General features: G+C 42.1%; 1 protein-coding gene across 1 annotated transcript; it reads left to right on the top strand.

The window, feature by feature from the left end:
- The first annotated feature begins 13,499 nt into the window (after positions 1–13,499).
- On the top strand, positions 13,500–17,466 carry LOC134483185 (uncharacterized). Its single transcript, XM_063278450.1, has 6 exons — positions 13,500–13,669; positions 14,706–14,865; positions 15,331–15,474; positions 16,108–16,274; positions 16,972–17,077; positions 17,196–17,466. Exons 1-5 carry the CDS (start codon positions 13,543–13,545, stop codon positions 17,034–17,036), a joined length of 663 nt encoding a protein of 220 aa, XP_063134520.1. The 5' UTR covers positions 13,500–13,542; the 3' UTR covers positions 17,037–17,077; positions 17,196–17,466.
- Positions 17,467–18,969: the final 1,503 nt, after the last annotated feature.

Consider the following 18,969-nt stretch of genomic DNA (forward strand, 5'->3'; position numbering starts at 1 on the left):
TATACTGAGTAGATGATACTAAGATATTCAGATGGTGATACCTGTTTGCGTGCATTTTTAATGTGGACCTAAGGAAAGAGAGATCAAGGTCCTCAGAATAGAAAGATCATTTCCAGTTCTTTTCTACCATTCCAGACTGAAAGACAGGTAGGGAGAGAATGGTAAATAATAAAGAATTCGTAGATGATGCTTTGAATGAAGTGTGGGTTTCTGTGCTGGTTTTAGACAGGGTCTCAAGTATCACATGTTGCCCTCTCCCTGGCTGGCCAGGTTCACTTTGAGCTCAGATAAACCTGCTTCCACTTTCCACTAGATAGACTTACAAGAGTGACCTCCAAGGACTGTGAGGACAGCATTAGCCTTTGACAGTTGAGGTGTGTAACCCACAACTATAGTTTTAGCCACGTTTTCCCATGTCTACCAGCTATTTCAGATTGTTGCTGTTCTATGCCTGACAATCAGGGACACAGATAAATAAACTTATAGAGAGCAAGGACATGGTGATGACATCCTTGCCTCTTCTGTATGTTCTGGATGAGGTTTGTTAAAATTCCAATATTGCAAAAAGCTTTATATAGGGCCCATCCCATTAAGGGTCACTATGCAGTGTTCTATCTAAAATGTCTAATCAGAACTGAACACCAGACAATACTTCCTGCGAACTTCATATGAGAAGCTTAAGTTTTTTTGTGTTTTTTCCCTTTCTTTTTTCTCTCTTTATCTCTTTCTTTCTTTCATTCTTTCTTCCTTCGCTTTATAAGTTTAGAGGGATGTATTTTGGGCCATTGATATGCCCCTAATATCTTAGTTATGGATGTGATCGATCAGTATTAGTGTATGCATTCAATAAAATATCCATTTTTGACTAAGGTAGATGCTTCTGTGTTTTGTGGGGTGACCCATTGTCAATGTCTAGTGAGGTGGGGCCCTGGGTACGGTCGCATACCCCCAGGACACAGGGGGTGCAGAGCAAAGGCAGAAGCAACTGCACACAGTTGCAAGCTTTATTAATCCTTATAAAGCTAGGAATATGAATAACTACAATTTTCATTTTGTCAAGATTCCATAAGATCATTATTCCCAGGATACCAGGAACAACTGAGGGAAGACTAAACAAAGAAATATGAAAAAACAAAGGCTTCTTCTCAAAATATTCATATAACAAATCACCTCTCTTATTATAATCAAAATATACTCACCATTACCGAGAGAGCGTTAGAACCACTTCCACAGAAACAGGACACAGCAGAACATAGCTTAGGGCCAAGTGAGAAAAACATTTTGTTCTCCAGGGTGGAATTCCAGCCCCTACGTGAATCTGTCACCAGGCCTTTCTTGACCCTGCCTGGGAGCTGCATCTCTATGTCTTAACAATTCCTTCTTTTTTCTTTTTTTTTAAAAGTAATACTTTCCATGACATAGCTACATGTCCTTGGAGGGGTTTAGTCATGTAAAAATAAAGCAACATAATACATAATGTACATAAGATTATGGCAAAACTAGCTCCTCCCAAGCTATGGAAAATCCTTTGAAGCCAAGCCTTGGGATCTAATCCTGTCAATTGATCACCCAAGAATTTCGCTATTTCCATAGGGGTAGTATCTTCTAGCTATTTACCAAAAGATATTCGAACATCATATTTCAAGGCATTAATTACTTTTGTAGCACTTTCATTACCTTCTAAATAGGCTTGAATTAACTTCCAATCTTGTTCTGTATCATTATCCATATATTCATTAACACAAATGTAGTAGGATTTCAATCATATCTTAAATCCTCATATTTTTCAATAGGTAAGATCTTTCGACCCAACCATTCTACTGTTTGTTTTGAAACATCTACTTGATGTTGAAGTCTAGTATCAATTTTAGTTTGCTCTATCCATAACTCATGTGAATCTTTATGCCAGTCTTCAACAAAATGCTTTGTCTCCATAGATGTTTTTAATGCTATGCTGGAAATGGCTGACGAAGTAGCAACAGAAATAAGGCTTAAAATAGTAGCTACAATGACTCCAATAATTCCTTTACTTCTCTTCAGCAGATATTAAAAAAAAAAACAATAATCACATGATTAAGAGGATCTTGAGACCAATGACGTCCCAAATTAACAGGCATCCATACATATATTTTTGCTGCATATATTAATAGAATCTTGATTCATAGTAAACTGAACAGATAAATTAATACATGAATACAAATGACAGTTAATATAAGGAAATCCATTATTAAAATTAAATCTACCTATTAAAAACAAATATGGCATAGGAATACAAGTAGTAAGCTTTTCTTTCTTAAATATCATAAAATTATACTGAGAGGCAGATTGAGCAGGCCCAGAAAAGCTTCCATTAGCAATCACAACATCTTTTAATGCAGCGGCAGTCTTCCACAAATGAGCTTGGAACGCAGTAGGATCTTCCACAGAGGCCAGTCGATTATCAGCAATGCCACCATGTCCACATTCCCTCAGCAAGGATCCATTAAGAAGTTCATTCTTCTCTCCGTTCATCCTGGTAACATTTGACAAATCACAAGTGGTAACATTCCATTTTGAACATGTATTAATAAATTGTCCATAAACACCCCAATTTATCTATTTATCTTGAATAATTTACAAAACATGCCAGGGCATTTTTCCAAATGCAGGTGTGATATTTTAAGCCTATATAAGTAAATTGATCACAAATAGGATATACTGGCTCGCTAACAAACGTAATGCTATTCCAATTTTGGTTATAGACCAAGCTGACAATCCTGGAGCCTGTAACATTTATTCCTGGGAATAGTAAATTTTGATAACCCATTTGTGGGCATGATCTCTGTCCTAAACACAAAGGCATCATTAATCCAGCATAAGGAAAATTATACAAAGCTCCATCACGTCTATTCAAAAAGTTAAATTATTCCAAAGAGATGATAAAATGCTTGGGGTGGTGTATAAAACCTCATCTGTTTCCCCCCAAGTAGCAGGTTGAAATAAAGGTGGACAAGGAATATAAGCCTGATAACTCACATTGGACGCAGCAGAAGAAACCGTGAGTAAAGCACACATTGCTAAGAATAAGTGCTCAGCAGTAAAGGGCTTTCCTGAAGGAGACAACATTTTTTCCTTTCAGTGCTTAATCGCTTCACCTGACCCCATATAGGTAATGGGCTTGTCACTGCACGGATCCTTATCCATTGTTGTTTGTGGACACTAAGAGAAACCAGGGCCTCAGTAATGGAGGACACCTCCTCATCTCCTGAGAACATCCATCAGGAGAAAATGTAGCTGGTTTAACTGGATTCCTTTGAGGGTAGGGAGCGGTTCTTATCATTCTGGGCTTGGATCCATCTCCTGGGTAACCAGAATTGTCTCCCATCCTGTAATGAGACAAAACCCTCTCCCCTATATACAATGATGTCCCTTCCTGCCATTCAGCATCTCTGTCAATTTTTATCCATACTGTCTGTTCCATGCCTTTTGGGGAAAGTTAACAAAGTGTCTATCTGCTCTTGATATAACTTCACCTTGTGGTAAATAAAGAAAATTAATAACATATAATGCTTGTGCCAATATAGCTCTGTGACTGGTCTGCAAACTCCATTCAGGCTGTGTAAGGTCATCTCTTTTCTTCCTTTTCAATTTTATAATTTGTCATTTCAGGGTAGGGTGAACTCTTTCAACAAAATTTTACCTTGGGGATTGTATTCTATACCAGTAATATGTACAATATGATATCGTTGACAAAGTTGTTTAAGTTGATAAGAAATATATATATTTTGGTCCATAATCAGTTTTAATTTTAGAGGGCAGTCCCATAACAGCAGAAGTTTCCAATAGATGCTGTATAACATGAGCAGTGCGTACTCCTGGCAATGGTGTAGCCCACACAAATATTGAAAAATTATCTCTGCTTACATGGATATATGAAAGATGACGAAACTCAGAAATATGGGTTCCATCCATCTGCCACGATGTATTAGGTTGCATTCTTCTGGGATTAATTTCAGATGGAATACATTTTATAAGTGAAGGCTCACAAATACGACAATTAGCAATAATTTGTTTGGCTTCAGAATAGGGAACCTTATATTTAATATGCAAATATCCTGTATTGGCATGATTATGACTGTTTTCTTCTGGGGTAGCAAATTCCACTAATTGATCTACCATAGGATTGCCAAGTGTTAAAGATCCTGGCATTTTTGAATGTGATCTAATATGTGCAATGAATATTCTAGAGTTTCATAATAACAATAGTCCTTTAATATGTGAGAATAACATTTAATATAAGCTTAGATGTAGAAACAAGAGCAGTCGCAATATTCTGTACTACTCCTACAACATAAGCTGACTCGGCTATAATATTTTTACATCATGAGTAAAATCCGGCAATACATTAATTACTGCTAATACTTCATTTTGCTGTACTGACCCAAAAGAAGATTCTTGTCCCCAAAATTTATCTTTGGTCCAATAAGCCATCTGTCTTAGATCTTTGGTCTTGGAGCCATCTGTAAACACAGTAATGGCAGATGGTAATGGATTAACGGAAATTAGTGTATTTATCAAATTTCTTTTTGTTTTCTAAAGCAATCCCACAATTTACTATGGGGAAAATAAAATCCAGTATTTCCAGTGTAAGAAATCATAGATAATTGAAAAACCTCAGATGTCTGCATTAAATATTCCACTTTATCTTTGCTTAATTGGAAAATAATAGCAGCACAATCATATCCTCACAGTGTAACAGGTCTTTGTATGCCTTGCTGAATAATTAAAGAAATTTGTCCCTCATATGTTGTTAATGTTTGGTTAAAGTTATATTTAATATATATCCATTCTAAAGGCAACTCATCCTGAGTGAAAGTGCCTGTAGGATACTCAAGATTATTTAAACATATAATTTAATAACTCTATCTGGATCAATACGTGCCAACTATCCATCTTTCCATTTTCAGAAAAGATATCCTACCATGCCTTCATATAAGCATTAATATCCCCAGCCTCCTTTATAGGTAATAATGCTCTCCTGTACTCTTCATTAGCATTTTCAAAAGCAAGCATTTGCAGCAGTTGTCCTCCAGCTTCCTCTCCTACCACTGTTCTTTCCAATGTTACTTTTAATATACATAAAAACTTAATATATGGTTCATAGAAAGCTACTACCTTTTTCAACCAACCACTATCATCCTTTATAATAAGTCGGTTGGGCCACACCTTGAATCGATGCTGGCCTAATTATAGGAAAAGAAAAAGCAGGTGAATTCATCATCATCGTCGTCTGAATCTAATGGTTAATATGTCATCCTCCAGAAATGACTCAGAAAAAACTGCTTCAGGCAGTGGTGCAGAGCTCAAAACTTTTACTTTCACTTTTGTCTTACTGAAGCTGTAGCTTCTTGTTCTGTATTCCTTATTGCCCTGTCTGCATTCATGGCCTTGAACACAGTAAAAATCACAGCTCAAAGAGACCAGAAATTGGAATCTTTTTGCCCTGCCTGACAGCCTTTTCCACCTTAGCTTTCACTTTGACCCAGATATCAGAATCCCTGGAACCCTCGTCAGGGAACCAAGGAGTGTACTCTCTTGCTGTCTCTAAACACTTTCCTAAACCAGACTGAGAGACATGAATTCCCTGCACCTTTAAAAGATGCTTAAGCATAGCAAGATGAAGAGAAGATTTATCTTGTCCCATTTCCTTGTAATAAAATGTACTTACCTTATCTGACTGTCCTGACTTACCTTCAGGGACCCCGTTCCGGTGCCAAAGGTCAACGTCTAGTGTGTTGGGAGCCCTGGGTCCAATCGCATTTCTTTCTGTGTTTCCCGATGCTCAGTGGCCATGCGACTCCAGCATGCTTTGAAATGAACCAGTCCGCCACCACCACCACCACCCCCCCACCACCAATTTGGTTTTGTAAATAAAGTGTTATTGACATTGCCATACTCAGCATTTACATCCTGTTCAGTGCTGCTTCTGGCTGCAGCTGCAGGGCTTAGGAGCCACAGAGCTGAGAGCATTGACCATTTGCCTTGTTTGTGAAAGAGGTGACTGACCCCTGTGCTCGAGGTGGCCTTCCCGTGCCACTTAACGCATAGCATGGGTCTCTGTGCCATCCTCTCCCTTTGCTGTGGTATGCACTTCTTGGTACCTTTCTGTTAGCTCTTGACATTTCCAGAGCATTGCGGCTTGCAAATTGTATTTGAATGGCACCAGGAATAGACCTGATAGCAGGGTGTGGGACGCTCCCTATAGGGACCCTGCCCAAGGGAATAAGCTTACTTTTCCAGTCAACTCCCTAGACAGTGAGCCTTTGTGGAACAAAGTACTTCTTGACATGACTTACAGTCATGACTCTCTGCAGTGCACCCAATCCCTGTTTGGCTCAGATGTCCCCCAGAGAGGTTGTGTAAGCGAGTGTCCCCAGTAGAGGCAGCATTCTGTGTGGTAGCATTGCCATGGCATCCAGGAAAGTCAAAACCAGAGGGACATGACTTGGAAGCAGATGTCCATGGGGAGAAGGATGGACAGGGGGTATGCTGAGAAGCACTTCCTTGGCTTTTTCACAGCCATGTAGGCTGCATGCCATGCTGTGTACCCATGCTGTGCTGAAGCCCCAGGCTTTGATTCTCCCACAGCTGCTTTGTCCTGGGGCCAGGGTAGGATTAAGCAGACTTCAGCAGGAGAAAGGTGAAAACCCTGGTTGCGGGGTGGGGATGGCACAGTCATAACACTCCTGCACATGAGGCCCCTGACTTAGAGCCGTATAGCAGCTGTGACAAGCCAGCTCTGGTGACACTCATCTGCAATCTCAGCCCATGGGGGGTAGAGGCAGTAGGATCAGTTGTTTAATTATCCTTGGCTACATGGCAAGTTCGAGGCCAGCCTGGGCAACTTTGTCTGTGAAAATAAGACAAAACTAGGTCTTGACTCTGAGCATCACTGCCTGTACCTGGCATGGTTGCCCCACCCCAGGTAAGAAACCCCTCTGTCCAGAGGCCATAACTGCAGGAGACCCCTGGCCAAGTGTCTATACAGCGCCCTGTTTGACTGGTCTGTGCTGAGGACCAACCACACTCTCCTCAACAGGAAGGACATGGGAGAGGCTGTTTCTGTGAGGTCCCAGGCCCTGAGACGGCCAAGAATAAACCCTGTCCTTGGGAAAGCCATGGAGACTAGGAACCCGGGGGATCTCTGCAAACACCAGGGCTGGCATGGGACTCTGATCCTCTACAGCAGCTGCTCTCAATCTGTGGGTTCTGTATCAGAGCTCCTGCACACCAGACATTTACATTACAATTCCTCACAGTAACAAAGTTACACTCATGAAGTAGCTCTCCAATAAGTTTATGTTGGGATGACAACATGAGGAACTGAAATAAAGAGACACAGGATTAGGAAGGGTAAGAACCGCTATTCTATAGGAACCCAGGCATCTGCACTCGGTGTCTGCAAGTGTGATAGGCTAGGCTTCACCCTCAGCGATGCCAGCATGTGGGCACCAAGCCTAGGTTCCACCCCAATGCTTCCTGGATATGTGCAGGCCTGGTTCCATCAAGAAGTAATAAAGGAACCCTTGGTAAAAAACACTGGGTACCAAACAGGTCAGGAAAACACACCCCCTCTGCTGCAACTCCTCTCAGGAGGGCTAGTCTTTCCAGGAGGCCCCGGCTATAACCAAACCTTGTCTCCCAGTGCTTGCCCATTGGTGTCTTGGCCATATTCAGATTTGAGGACTTTGAACAGAATAGCTTCCAGCAGATTTGCATCAATGAATCCAACAAGTAGTTGCAGTCCTACTTCACCCAGCGCATCTTCAAGCTGAGGCAGGTGAGAGTGGACACCTATTCCCCAGCACAGCCCGGCCATCACCCTGAATGTCAGCGATGTCCCTCAGTATCAGCAGGATGGGGCCTGGGCACCATAGGTTCCCCAGGACCTAAAGCTATGTCCTTGAACTAAGTGCCATGCTCAGCCCTTCCAGCCTCTTTCAACCCTTCTGGATGCTCAACTGCTCCTGCAGCAAGGCATCAGTGTGCACATCCTGTCACGTCATTTGTGTGTGTCTACAGGTGGTCAGAGCCTGTCCCCTCTGTTCCTTTCTTTTGCTGTATTTGCCTTTCTGAGGAGGCAGGACTCACAGGTATGGGAGGCAGCCACATACATATTCTGCAGCCATGTCTGACTCCTCTGAGGCTCAGTCCCACTTACACACCTACTCTCCAACCTCCCCACTCCATGTCACCCCTGGGGCTCTGTAAACCTTCCTGCTTTCTGTCTTTATATAACTGGTGACACTGCAGCCCTCAGTGGTGTCATACAGTGTTAGTTTGTCTTTGCACTGCCTGGAGGTCTGACTTAGGAGAATGGCTACCATTCTCATTCCTGTTCAAGGGTCAGAATCTGAATCCTATGTAAGGCTGAATAATATTCCAGCACATGGCTGTGCCATGTTGAATTTACACAGTCACCTATGGATCTTATATTTTGGCTTGTAAACACACACATATAAGACTCAAGTGACACCCAAGTGGAGAATTGCTGGAGTCCTCCATGGCTTTCTGAACCGTCTGAGAGACCATCCTGTCCACAGTGTATAGGGCACCATCTACTCATTGCTCACACAGCATGAGGAGATTAGGGAGGGTTAACCTGGCTTCTCTGTCTCCTACTTTCTGCCACACTAGCCCTAGCATCTTTCTGTATTGCAGTGAATGTTTAGAACCCAGGAGGATTCCAGCTTCCTTGCTCAAATATACCAAGTTTCTCCTTGCCTGCTTTGAGACTGAGTCTCATGCAGCCCAGGCTGGGTTTGATCTCACCATTAGTTAAGATGGCCATGAACTCCTGGTTCTCATGCCTCAGATGTCTCTGAGTGCTGGGTGACAGGTATGCACCACTCTTAAGTCCTGCCACTGGGACAAGAGTGAGCAGAGCCAGCTCTGAAGCACACACTGTGCTGGTGTCAGTGATGACTGACTTATGATCCTGTCTTCCTTGGCCATGGCCCTTCTCCTTGGTGCATGCCATCCTTCCTCCCTGTGACTCATGGGGACACCAAGCCTGAGGATGTCAGGAAGAAGTTTACTTACTTCACTGGGTTGGAGGCTGTTAGGTTCCTGCGTCAGTAGGTGAGATTCAAGCTAGAAGGTTTGTGGCATGAGAAACTGGAACAGAACTGGAATGGCAGGAACAACTGTCACCTGGCTCTGAGAAGACCAGGTGGGCAGAAACTCATCGTTGGGCAGGTAGTGAGCTCAAGTCCAGGCTGGGCATTGCTCAGCGCATGTGAACAGGTGTGCTTACATGGACATGTGTTTCCCCCACATGGTCACCACTTATCCAGGCACGGTGAATACTCCAAGGAGCTTTTTATGTTTTAACATTGTGTGTGTTTGTGTGTCCATACATACATATACACACATACATTCGTACATATACACGAATACACGTACATGAAAACACATGCATATACATGACTATACACATTCATGCTCACACACACATATATACACACCTACATGCATACACACATACACACACATACACACACATACACACATACATGCATACACACATACACATATACATACACACATATACACACATACACACATACATACATACACACATACACATATACATACACACATATACACACATACAATACATATACACACATACAAATACACCTATACACACATATAGACAGACATATACACACATATACATATACACGTATACACATACATGCATACACACATTCATATCCACACGTACATACAGACATATACATACATACTCACATACATGTAAGCACATGAGTGAAAGCCAGAGGACAGCTTGGCCCTTGGTTCTCTCCCTTTTACCACGTGGGTCCTGGGGATTGAGTCAAGCTCATCAGACTTGACAGCAAGCCCCTTTAACTGTAGAGCCCTCTTGTTGGCTGCCAGTCACCTCTTTCCACAAATTCTATCCATGGTGGAATGTTTACAGTTGTTATTCTCATGATTCCTTCAGCAATAGCGCAGACATCATTTACACTGCATTAGGAGTTATAATTCATGTAGATGTCAGGAGAGCTGGAGGCGTGGATCAAGAAGAGAGCCCACTTTCAATGTCATTATGTGGTATTGCCTTAGGCCCTTTTATACACTCCCGTGGCCTTGTCTGAGTATATGTTTGAGGTCTCTCTATGACTGTGCAAAGAAGTAAGGGCTAGGGCTGGGCCACAAAATAGGAAAGTACTTGTTCATCCAAAAACAAAAACAAAAAAACAAACAAACAAACAAACAAAAATAGCTCTAGGGTTAAATATTGGTGCTAGTACTGAACTACACAGCCAGAAGGTATTTTTCTAAGTAAATAACACAATATTGGGGATGACAATATGATCAAATATCCTACAACATAAGTTTGCAATGTTACCTACATTTTATAAATCAAGTCTGACCACCGTTTTGGTTGTTTCCAATCATGTCTGAGTGCATCATCACGGGAATCCCAAGGAAAATCAGAACTGGGTTCTTGAAGCTGTTGCACAGGGCCAGTATAGACCTAAATACCACAGAGGAAACCTTGATTCTTATCACAAGGGATCATTCACCATCCCTCTTGTCACATAACTTATGACAAGACGTCACCTTTCCTAAACTTAGCCTTTTCCCGAGTGCTGCAGAAGGGAAGATCTGGTGTCAAGGGGTCTGGATTCAAACCACAGGACACTGAATTCATTTAAATAGGTGTAGTTCATTGAATGCACACACCAATACAGTTCAACCAGAGCAACAGCTCACAACTGTGTACTGGACATTGCTAGGCCCAGCTCATTGCAAAATCCACATGGGCTCATGCACAAGTGTTGGAAATGCTTCGGTCTATGGGCCCTGACTCAGGCCATTTTACACATAATTGTTCCAATTTTCCTTGAATCTATTGGGTCCTATGTGAAGAATACACTTGGGGAACTTGTTAAGATTAACAAACCTCGTAACATACAGAACATAACAGGGTATGTGACCAGCACCACACAGTTCAACGTCAGAGTTTTTTGTTCTTTGTTAGTGTTTTTCTTGGCATCCATGATGTGGAGGCGTATTACAGAACAATAGGAAAGAGCTGGCTGCTGTAACAAATTCACTGCTATTAAGGTAGGTATTGGGGCAAGACCTCAGCAGTAGCCCTTAAGATGGGAAGGAGATGATGTGTTTGATAACTGAAAGGAGCTGCCTCAGCTGTGTTTCTCTGCCTGCTCAGTGCCCATTCAACATCACTCTGTCCCTGAAGAGGAACTCAAGGTCTGCCCCCTGCTGCCTGTGAGCCAGGACTAGGCACAGAAAGGCAAGGCCACAGCACTGGTTTCCAATCCCTCAGTAATGCTGGATTTCCAATAAGGTACTTGTATACACAAATACAGTGTGGTAAGTTGCAATAGATACTAATCATTTCTCACATAGGGCAGCAGTTGATTGACTACAACTAATTCTATTAAAAAAAAGAAACCTGGCTCTTGTAGAAATATACAAAGAAATATCTAGGATGGTGGGGGATGAATTCTGCCATGGACTGGACTCAGAAAAGAGGGGTTGGGAAAAAGATGCAGGGTTAAATAGCCCACCAGGTTCACATTGTGTCAACTTGATTTAATCTAAGGACAAAGAAGTGGAGTATCTCTGATGGCTTCCTTCCAGTCCCTTTAAAGCATCACTGGGGTTTGAACTCAGAACTTCACACTTCTTGATGGGGCAACTACACTCAAGGAAGCTTGAGACTGTCATAGGCACAGTATTATGCTATATATACAGAGTAGATAATACTAAGATGTTCAGATGGTGATGTCCATTTGTATGCACTCTTAATGTGGACCTAAAAAAAGAGAGATCAAGGTCCTTAAAATAGAAAGATCAGTTCCAGTTGTTTTCTACCATTCCAAACAGAACGACTGGTAGGGAGAGAATGGTAAATAATCGAGAATTCGTAGATGATGCTTTGAATGAAGTGTGGATTTCTGTGCTGGTTTAAAACAGGGTCTCAAGTATCACATGTTGCCCTCTACCTGGCTGGCCAGGATCACTTTGAGCTCAGATAAACCTCCTTTCACTTTGCAATAAATAGGCTTATAAGAGTGGCCTCCAAGGACAGTGCAGACAGCATTAGCCTTTCACAGTTAAGGTGTGTAACCCACAACTATAGTTTTAGCCATGTTTTTCCATGTCTACCAGCTATTTCAGATTGTTGCTGTTATATGCCTGACAATCAAGGATGCAGAAAAATAACCTGATACAGAGTAAGGAATGGTGATCACATGGTGATCTCATGGTGCCTCTTCCGTACGTTCTGGATGAGGTTTGTTAAAATTCCAATATTGCAAAAAGCTTTATATAGGGCCCATCACATTAAGGGTCACTATGCACTGTTCTATCTAAAATGGCCTAATCAGAACTGACTCCCATATAACACTTCCTGCAATCCTCATATGAGAAGCTTGAGCTTTTAGTTTTGACTTTTTCTTTTCTCGTTCTTTCTTATTTTTTACTATATAAGTTGAGACAAAGATAGTTAAGGCCATGAATTTGCCCCCAAAATTTGAACTACGGATGTGATCAATCAGTGTTAGTGGGTGCATTCTATAAAGTATTCATTTTTTACTATGATAGATGCTTTTGTGTTTGGTGGGGTGGCCATTTCCCAGTGTACAGGTGCTGGGACCTTGCTCTATCCACTTAATGATGTTTATAGCCTCATATTAGATGTTTCTGTGCACCCCCTATATCTCTTGTGTATTTTATTTTTCCGATAAAAGCTCATGGTATATCTTACTCAGGCCTGTGAGCAGTGCTCCTTTGGCGACATTGGTGCAAATAGCAGAACCCCACAAGCAGCATGAGGTTCCCTTCACTGGAGTCTCCAATATTGCATTTTCCTCTGGCAACTGGGCTCCACACTTTTCCTAGCACCATAAAGACTTCAACTCTTTCTCCTAAGGAATTTATTGGCAATTGTCAATTGCTAAGCACATGACTTCATGAGTGTTCCCCTAATACACACCCATGTTATAACCTACCATGCAGACTATTTCTTGATGTGATATAAAGCACCTGTACAGAATGAGACAGGAGAACTTTTGACTGCATATTCAAGCTGGTATGAAATCTCAGGAAGTTTTAATGGCTAACATTGGTGAATGTGGACAATTTGAGTTAGTGAGACATTTTTTTGGGCAAGATTTGACAGGAAACATTCATTTAGATGCATAGGAATTACTAAGGTTTTTTGTAATCAAGCCTTGAGGAAAATTTGGCTTTGGAAGCATGAGATGCTCAGTGGCTCTGCCCCAGGAAAGTCTCCTGGAAAGGGCACCTCTGCTTATGCTCAGTACAGGGAGAACATTAGCAGGGAGGCAAAGTCTGCTCCCCATGACATCAGCTGTCCCTTCTTGGACATTCTATTGTCTCCTAGAGAGTTCTGGCATCCTCTGTGATGTCACCAGTGTTGTAGTGACAACCAGTGCCCTAGTTTCTCTCAGTCTGAGTCTGGCGGTTACAAGCTAAGACATGTTTTCCCGTCTTCGCAAGCGTTTTGGGAGGGGGAACGTCGATTCTGGAGAGACTAGAGTGAAGGAGTCTGGCTTTTCTTCTCAAAGTAATGATGGACAAAGACAGCACTTCTGGGGAATGTGGAGTAAGTTCTGGGCAGTATATTTTGAGCATCCTGCCAGGGTGGCTGCAGTCTTAAGCTGACCTTTCTAGCAATGGGCCACAACAACTGGAGCATCTGAAAAGGAATTGAATTTCCATGAATATCACAATTCCTTAAAGTCAAGGATTTCAGAACTTTAGTTTCCCCATCCCCACTGGGAGGATATGGTAAGGACAATGCTATTATACTGTGAACTTCTGGTCTTTACTTTTCAGTTCATTTGTTCTGTTACATTGATATAATAACACCATCAGTAGTCATGGAGGGTCCACCTTTTCTGAGTTTAGACAGGGCAGCAGCAATGTATTTCACTATCATTGCTTCTTTAAATACAGTGGGTATCTGACAGTAGTAACAGGGAGAGATTGTGCTCCAGGCAATAACCTTATGTTCTTAGACCTTCTCTGATTTCTTCTAACTGTCAGGGTCATCGTTTGCCTTATATATTAGAGGTTGTATGTTACAAAAATTTTTCTACAATACCAAAACTATTTTGAACGTGTAGACCAAGATTCAGCCTGTAACCTATTCGCAATTCTGGGGCATTTGGTATTTCACATAGGGACACTGATAAGTCTGTTGAACATATCCTCCCTGGAAATGCGTTTTAAATCCAAAGTTGTTGGCTTAGAGTATCAGGGTAGGACATCTGAGTGTCTCCAATCACTCAAGTTTTGTGGATGGTGAATTTATCATCTGAGTTCTGAAGCCACAGGAGTGAGGGTCCTGAAACCAAGCTGTACCCTGTTCAGCTGATAATAATCCTGGAGAAGCCATCTCCGTGGTACATGTAAGCACGTGATGTCCGGCATAGGGAACACCTGGCTGCTTATGTCTCTTGGTCTCTATGGAGTAGTGGGAGAACTGAGATCCCCTGAGGAGGTCTCTTAAGCATAGACCAATCGCCTAGCAGTGACACTGGGTTCCTGGCTTGTTCTCCTGTTTAGGCCTCACTGAGGTCTATGAACACTCTATGCATTCTCCCCATGCAGGTTCACTTGTGTTCTTCTACCTACAGACGCTGGGAGAGAAACATCATCCCCTGGCACTGAACTAAGCGAGAATCAGGCCAAGAAGGAAAAGGAGAGGCTGATTAAAGAGCTGCAGCTCATTACCGAGGAGAGAAATGACCTGAGAGATCGCCTGAGGTTTCTGACAGACAGATCCATGAAGAACAGGTATGAATTGCACCAAATGCTCTTGTTTTATTCCTGGGTCTGCAAGGTCACCTTCTTATCCTATTAAGGTTTTGGGTTCTAGAAAGCTGTGCCTTTCTAACCACCCTGTGCTAAACCTCACCTCCCGTATAGTGGAGATTCAGAACCTGACCCTTCCTGAGGAGTGAGATTGAAAATGGACTCATCTGCTTCCATTTATTTAAAAGCAGAACTTGTGGTCTGAATGAAGAATTCAGGGATAAAGTCAGGGATAGTGAGTGCCCAGTGTGCATTTGCAAAGCCCTTGACAGCTGGTGGCTTTGCAAGATTGTAATTGCAGTGAGTTTATGGTGAGTCTCTGTCCTTGCTAGGCAGGGGACTGAGTGCTGGAAGATCCAGGCAGCAGCCTGGGGTAATATAGGACCCACCCTGAGTTCATATATTCCTAAATGCCGATGTTCATTGTATTCTATCATTTCGGGCCAGGCCACACTTCAGGCCAAATCCATATTATGAAGACCTGGAGAGAATGGAGGAGGCGGTCATGTCAATTCTGCACAACTTAGAGATGGAGAACACTGAGGTCCATGAGAACAACCATAAGCTGAAGAAGGAGATTACCTTCTCTAGGTAAGTCCTGGTCAGAAAGGCTATCACTTGTGGAATGGCCATTTCTGACTTTCTTTGTTCTGGATAGGACGGTCTTCAGCTCTGGTTCTATCTCTTGTGCTATTTACCCATCAGTGTTCCAGGGTCATTAGGACTCAGTTTTCAGTTCCATAAAAGACTGTTACTCATCCCAGGATTGTCTAGGTATCTTCAAAAGGCTCTAGAGAGAACAGTATTGATTGAAGTCAGCAGAAGTTTATTAGGCTGACCTGGACCTATGGTGTCACACCAGGTTTTACAACACTCAGTGCGTGGACCACATGGTTAGCATGACCTTCTCTTGGTTCTACTGACCTCTTTTGAGGGTGTTGGCCCAGTACTAATTGATGTTGCCCCCATGCATTGGGCTTTCATGGATAGTTGTAGATCCATGTTCTTTCTCAGAGGTGTGGACACTAATTGGTGTCAGGCCAAGCAAACAATTTATTCTTCCCAGAATTAACTCTTTATGGTTTGTGCAGCAGCCTTATATGTATCAAGATGCATTTTATTAAGTCTTCATGGGTATGTGGGACCTGGTAGAGTTAGTGGGACTTGGGAGTAGGAAAGGGAGAAAGGGCCAGCATGATCTTACTATGCAGACTGTATTTCCAGAAACCTGCTCAGCCAGCTCCTGATGGAGAACACAGGTAGGAAGAAGTTGGTCCCACTGAAGCAGGAGAGCAAGGAGGTACATCTTGATTGTGCACTGAACCAGAAATATTTGGTTGACTTCAACAAGAAAGATAAAGACCATCAACGGCCAGAACCAGCATTATCAGGTAGGGACGTGTTAGCTTAACAATATCTGATAAAATTTGCCACATTGATACATCTTTGCTTCTCTTACCACCTTTCTAATTTACACTCACAACCAGCCAACCACCTCATGTAATGGAATTGTTCATTGCTCTGCCTATGCACAAGTATTCTGGGAAGTTAACCACTTTTCAGAAACTGAATTATTGTGCAAGCATATTTTGCTGCTCTTTTTGAAGCTGCAGTCTAGAAATGGTGACAGATGAATAACATATCATATTATTGCATATCCATGTGATACATTGGATCCTATGTAGAGTTTTGAACAGTTTCTTGGTTCTTTGACAAATGACACTCTGTGGTCATGTGATCTCTTGTGTAGGAAGCACCTTTGGGATAAGAACCAAGTGCAAATGTCAAATTAGTACTTGTCATTGGCTTTAACCTTGGTGACATATGGACATCTCCTTTCTTCCTGCAACCTGATGAGTTCTCTTGCCATTGCCCTGTTCTTGGTTTGCACTGGTATAAGTCTGGGTCCACATTACTGTGAGGCTTTCTGGAGATTTTGCCCTGCCCACAGAGTTAGCAACAATGATATCACTTAAAATGTCCATGTCGACTGTCCAATAGAACTGAGGCGGTAGAAGGCAGCATTCTGACAGCTGGATTGCATTTCCCCACCAAATCAGTGTCTGAAAAACTGCCTTCCTCTCCCAGGTCTCAGAAAGTGCAAGAGAGCTGGAATTGGACACACCCCAGTAAGAGAGCTTCCTGAAGAATAAGTTGCTTTCTCAGGAGTCCCTGATGACCAACATCCTGAATGGTAACAACATTTTTTGGATGAGTATTCATCCTCTGAGTTAATTTGTCATTACTTAGAGACCCTAAATTTATATACCACTAAGCCAGCCTGACTGATTGAAGTCTTACTTTCTTCTCAGAAAACAGCACTTGAGAGACAACTTGGGGGACCGCCTTTCATTATGTGTGCTAGAGGAGAAACAGCAATACGTCTGTGCTTCTAAATGTTCGTTAAGAATATGCTTTTAGAAATATTTTTGTTATGATTTTAATTGAAGTTTTCTTTTTGTTGTTTCATATTTATATGTTCTTGTTACTATTTTTACTTTCAAATATTTTTAAATATTTTTATTCATTTTAATCCTGTTTTGTTGTAAAAATGTATTTGTTATGAATAAAAATTGAATTCTATCTCTTGACTCTTAAGACCATCATTCTTACTCAAGGGTTCTGTCCCCTCCTGTGGACTTAGAACTGACAGCTACAGATGGATCTCTGCATGTTCCATGGATCCTGGGCTAATAAGTGAATTCAAAGTCACCAAGGGGTACTCAGTGTGACAGTGTCTTTTGTGAGGATAATGTGGCTGTTCCTCGGACACACACTTTATGATGTAATCACTGACACACTTTACCCAATTGTTAGGGTCCATGTGGTTCTTCTGAGAGAGCAGCAGATGCTCTACCCTGTGAGTCATCACCACAGCTCCTGCAGGTGGCTTTTGTTATTCCACATGAGGTGCTGTATTAGTTGGACAGGATCACCTATGATTAAATAGAGAGATCTCAGGAGATGTGTGTTCACAGGGAACTTACTGAGCCGTGCGTGCTCAACGTGTTAGGTTGCCAGGCATCCCTACAGGGCTCTGGTGTTCCCACTGCTCATTGTGCGTCAGGATCGTCCTCCAGCATCAGTTAGTGTCCATATTAGAGCAGATCTTTCACCTGTTATCAATGATGACCATATGTATTCTGCACATCTGATAAAATACAGAATAGAAACTAGCTTCTTGTAGGCCAGCTTGGCATAATCAGTTTTTTGATTGTTAGCAAGAAAATTATTTTAATCTAAGCAGTTTAGGAAGGAACCTCAAGAGCATCCATAGTGAATGTAGCCTGCAGCTGTGAACACAGGTTTCTTTTGGAGAGCAAGCCTGTGCAAGCCCAACCTAGGTGGGACAGTTCAAGCTACCCTTTTTCCATTGCCAAACTGGGATCGTATTGAGAATGTATTTTTTCCAGGTGACTGATTTCCAATTTGTGGAATTGATCTAACTTGCTGAGAGTGGAGGTGACTCAGAGAGTTAAAGTACAGAAGAACCAATCCAGTATGTCCACAAAATCTTGCTGTCACCCCAGGGCTTTTAAAAGCTCAGCAGCTAGAGAAGCAATGTAGTATTTGGTTACTCTCATGCTTAGGTCTAGTCATTCATTATAAGCTGAACATGACACAAAAAGAGTCATCTGTGTCACAATAGAAACTAGTTGTAACTAGATTCACCCCCACACTATCACATCACTACCGTATTTGAGGTTCTCAGTTGCTATCTAAGAATCTGGAAGAGGCCTGGGTCTTGCTACACAAACTCATAATTTATGTCTTCATGACACTGTGTGCTTTGTTCTGTTAATGCTACCATTGGCATACAATACCTTGGATACTTTGTGCTGACATCTGTGACATGAGACAATAGTTCATGTCATCCTATCCTGAATAAAATATCCTTAGAGTACAGTGTAGTGGGAGGGGCCTTCTTTTCCTGTGAGATAGCAAAACATTTCCAGTCTTCAGTCAAGTCTGACAGCCATTGTCCAGTGCCTGTCTTGAGATGTCCACATTTTCAGCTGAGAGTCTTCATCCAGGCTGCTCTATAATTCTGTAGAAGATTAATAGGGTTCCAGCGCTAGTATTTAA

Source organism: Rattus norvegicus, chromosome 19, assembly GCF_036323735.1.
Source record: "Rattus norvegicus strain BN/NHsdMcwi chromosome 19, GRCr8, whole genome shotgun sequence".
Taxonomy (NCBI): domain Eukaryota; kingdom Metazoa; phylum Chordata; class Mammalia; order Rodentia; family Muridae; genus Rattus; species Rattus norvegicus.